The 3,308-nt window shown below is 33.1% G+C and overlaps 1 protein-coding gene across 2 annotated transcripts; it reads left to right on the top strand.

Moving 5' to 3' along the window:
* Positions 1–338: 338 nt before the first annotated feature.
* On the top strand, positions 339–2,869 carry LOC145125358 (putative WRKY transcription factor 65). Of its 2 annotated transcripts, none has more exons than XM_079060818.1 (3): positions 339–677; positions 812–958; positions 1,922–2,869. In XM_079060818.1, the coding sequence occupies exons 1-3, from the start codon at positions 544–546 to the stop codon at positions 2,502–2,504; spliced, it is 864 nt and encodes a 287-aa protein (XP_078916944.1). In that variant the 5' UTR covers positions 339–543; the 3' UTR covers positions 2,505–2,869. The 2 variants fall into 2 exon arrangements, with proteins under 2 accessions (XP_078916944.1, XP_078916943.1); XM_079060817.1 differs by having other exon boundaries at positions 809–958.
* The last annotated feature ends 439 nt before the right edge of the window (positions 2,870–3,308 follow it).

Raw genomic sequence — 3,308 nt, 5'->3', positions numbered from 1 at the left:
ATATTTAACTTAAACTTTAAAGAGTTGGAAGGGTTGTGCATATCCTAACAATGTATGGTAAAAAAAATTACAACTTATATAACAGTTTTTATGTCAAAGTTAATTGTAATATATTAAAATGGTATTAATGTGTGTATTCAAATTTCTTTTATTAATAAAAATACATTTAATAAACAAGCAAGTAATTTTAATCTAATGCACTAGTTTCTTTTATGATGATGAAGTATGTATTATTGGAATTAATGAAATGAAATGCTCTTTTAGGATTTGGCTTTATTTTCACATTTGCCTGCACGTCCCTTATATACTATTCAATTGCCCATCTGTCAACATTTCGGACCCCATATATTTCTTCGGATCATCCCCATTCTTTCAATCACCTTCCTCCATCTCTCTCTTTCTCTCTCCAAAAGAAACTTCTGCCATCGATTCATTTTAGCCATCAGCTAGCGATAGTAACTGTATATGCATATAGATTTATATACATAAAGGCGCTAAGAAAAGGTGGCGGATCTGTCAAGAAACACCTGGAGTTAATACATCATGGAAGTAGGCTTTCATCCGTTCACCCTCCATCAAGAAGACAATCAAAACTCACCGGAAAACAGTGATGAGCCGCCGCCCTCAACTCTGTTCTACGACACCAAGGCAACATCTACTTCCTCTCCTAAAAGAAGGTGAGTCAAATTCTAGCACAAAACACATACAAACATAATTTAATTCCTCAAGAAAAAAAGAGCCAACAATTTGCAAGATATGGATGAGTTACAATACTTGTAAGACATACGTTAATTGTTGGAGTTTACAGTAGACGAGGGACACATAAAAGAGTGGTTCAAGTGCCGATCAAAGACGTTGAAGGATCTCGGCTTAAGGGTGAGACTAATGCTCCGCCGTCTGATTCTTGGGCTTGGAGAAAGTACGGCCAGAAACCCATCAAAGGATCTCCTTACCCCAGGTATTTACAGTTTCTACATTTTTTGTTAAAAGAAATTTCTTTCCTAAACTAAGTTGTTAGTCAGTTGAGTTATATTAAATTTTTTTTCTTTAGGATCGAGTAACCTGATCAGAATATATATTTGTAAATCGAGTGTGAAAACATGAATCGGATCAAATCATTTAAAAATAATGCAGTAAACCTTTCATTATATCATTTAGCTACTAAAATCTGACGTTGAACTAATCAAACCTGATTTTTAAATTGATAATCATTCAAAAGGAAAATTGCAGTATACTTTTAATTATATCATTCTCCAGTAAAATCTTTAAATTCATTTCCTGGTCATAACTTTAAATAATATCATCTTAGATTGGAGTGCCAATTTTATTTCTTCTAGCATGGTGACGTTTTTTATATATAAAATGTATTCATCAAAAGATCGATGAGTATATTGATAACAAAATTAAAATATGACAATAAATTGTGAAAATTGTGATCAATAAAATTCATTGTCTTCATTTTAAATTTTATCATCACGAATTTAATTATGTATTTTTATATTCTATCTTCCGTTGTATTTTCTCTCAATAAAGAAACTATCTTTTTTGTCAACCAAACACAACATGAATTTTATATTGATAATTATTCAAGAAAATTATAGTAAAATATTATATTTATCATATTGCTTTTAATGTGTATTTTTTTTATTAATTAAATCCATTGTCATAAATATTATCATCATGAACTGAAAGTTTGCATTTCTTTCTTCTGTAAATAGCTTGTTACAAGACCATACCTCATTTACAGCGACATTAATTTCGGATTGAAGCTTTCTAGAAATCTACAGTTTTAAATTTGGAAAATACAATTGCATGTAAAAATACTCATACTAGGCGATATGATTTACGCAAAGTGGTTATATATCTTCAATTTAGTTCAATTACAATATTAACAAACCTCCATTATTTTTTGTTTTTACAGGGGCTATTATAGGTGTAGTAGTTCCAAAGGATGTCCAGCAAGAAAACAAGTAGAAAGAAGCCGGACGGACCCTACTATGGTGATGGTGACATATTCATGTGAACACAACCACCCATGGCCGGCTTCTAGAAACCATAATCACCATCCCCACCACAACCCACCACCCGCATCACCTCCAAGCGCCTCCACTCCAACCACTGAAGCAGAAACTTCCATTACAGATGACCAACTGGAAGAAGAAACACCAATTCTTATTACACAATCGGAGCCTGATCAGCTTGAGCCTGAGCAGAAGTTCTCAAGTCTCGAGGTTGGATCATGTGGACCATTTTCGGACCAATATGGGTGGTTCTCAGACTTGGACTCCACATCATCAACCATGCTAGAAAGTCCTTTGATGGCTAGGGATGTAGTTGAAGACAGCGACATGGCAATGATTTTTTCAATTAGAGAAGATGAAGAGTCGTTTTTTGCTGATCTTGGTGAGCTACCCGAATGCACGACAGTTTTCAGACGGAGAGAGATAGAAAGGGTGGAGGAGCACCGCCGGAACTTGGCTCCATGGTGTGGCAGCACAGGGTGATGATAAGACAATAATCAATAAGTAATTAAAGAGAGAAATGTCGCCTAACAAAATTTGTCTTTACTGTGAGCAGGTGTTTTTGTAAAACTCCAAGATTTGCATACAGTGCGGCTAAAGATACCAAAAGAAGCAATTTTTAAAAACTTCCTGAATTTGAAATTTTATTTTATTATATTTTTAGATATTCCAAGATTTCAGTGTCATGGGAGATAAATAAAAAATGGGTCAATATGTTTTATTGGAGAGAAATATGTCTTGATGTGGGTGTAATTAAGCAATCCTTGGCACTTTAACTAGAGATGAAGATAGATGAACAGTTGCAATTTATTCATTCTAATTATTTTATTCGCATGTGATTGTGGATACTACATATTCAATTATTTATAAACTATAGTATTCTCATCCTCTATTAAAATATAATTTCCTATGGCTACATTGTTATAAAATATATTGTTGTGGGAACCTTATTCTAAGGCTGCTAAGCAATTATTAATTGTTAATTTCTGTCATAAAGGCTATTAAAATTTAGGAATATATATAGAACTAACCATTTTTGTACGTATTATCTACGAAAATAACTAAATTTTTTTAAATTAATCATTTTTTCCGGAAAACATTCCGATTTTAGACGGGTTACCCGAATAAAACTGGTCAAAAATCATTTGTATGGTCCCCACCTATATATATAGTGACCCAACTCCTACCAGACCTACGTTACATAAACTTCTGAAAAAATTACGGAGTTGACCTTTAAACTTCATTTCGAAGAAGGTTATGGATTCGTCATAACATGTTAGTTTTCAC

This window comes from Lactuca virosa, chromosome 7 (assembly GCF_052849685.1).
Source record: "Lactuca virosa cultivar CGN04683 chromosome 7, Lactuca_virosa_CGN04683_v6, whole genome shotgun sequence".
In the NCBI taxonomy this organism is placed as follows: Eukaryota; Viridiplantae; Streptophyta; class Magnoliopsida; order Asterales; family Asteraceae; genus Lactuca; species Lactuca virosa.
This window is presented reverse-complemented; position numbering and strand designations above follow the sequence as displayed.

Excerpts from the sequence above, each read along its gene's own strand:
- LOC145125358 (XM_079060817.1), top strand. The coding sequence starts at position 544 with ATGGAAGTAGGCTTTCATCCGTTCACCCTCCATCAAGAAGACAATCAA. Across the intron at positions 678-808 it reads ACTTCCTCTCCTAAAAGAAG|TAGACGAGGGACACATAAAA; the intron begins GTGAGTCAAATT and ends TGGAGTTTACAG. Across the intron at positions 959-1,921 it reads AAAGGATCTCCTTACCCCAG|GGGCTATTATAGGTGTAGTA; the intron begins GTATTTACAGTT and ends TTGTTTTTACAG.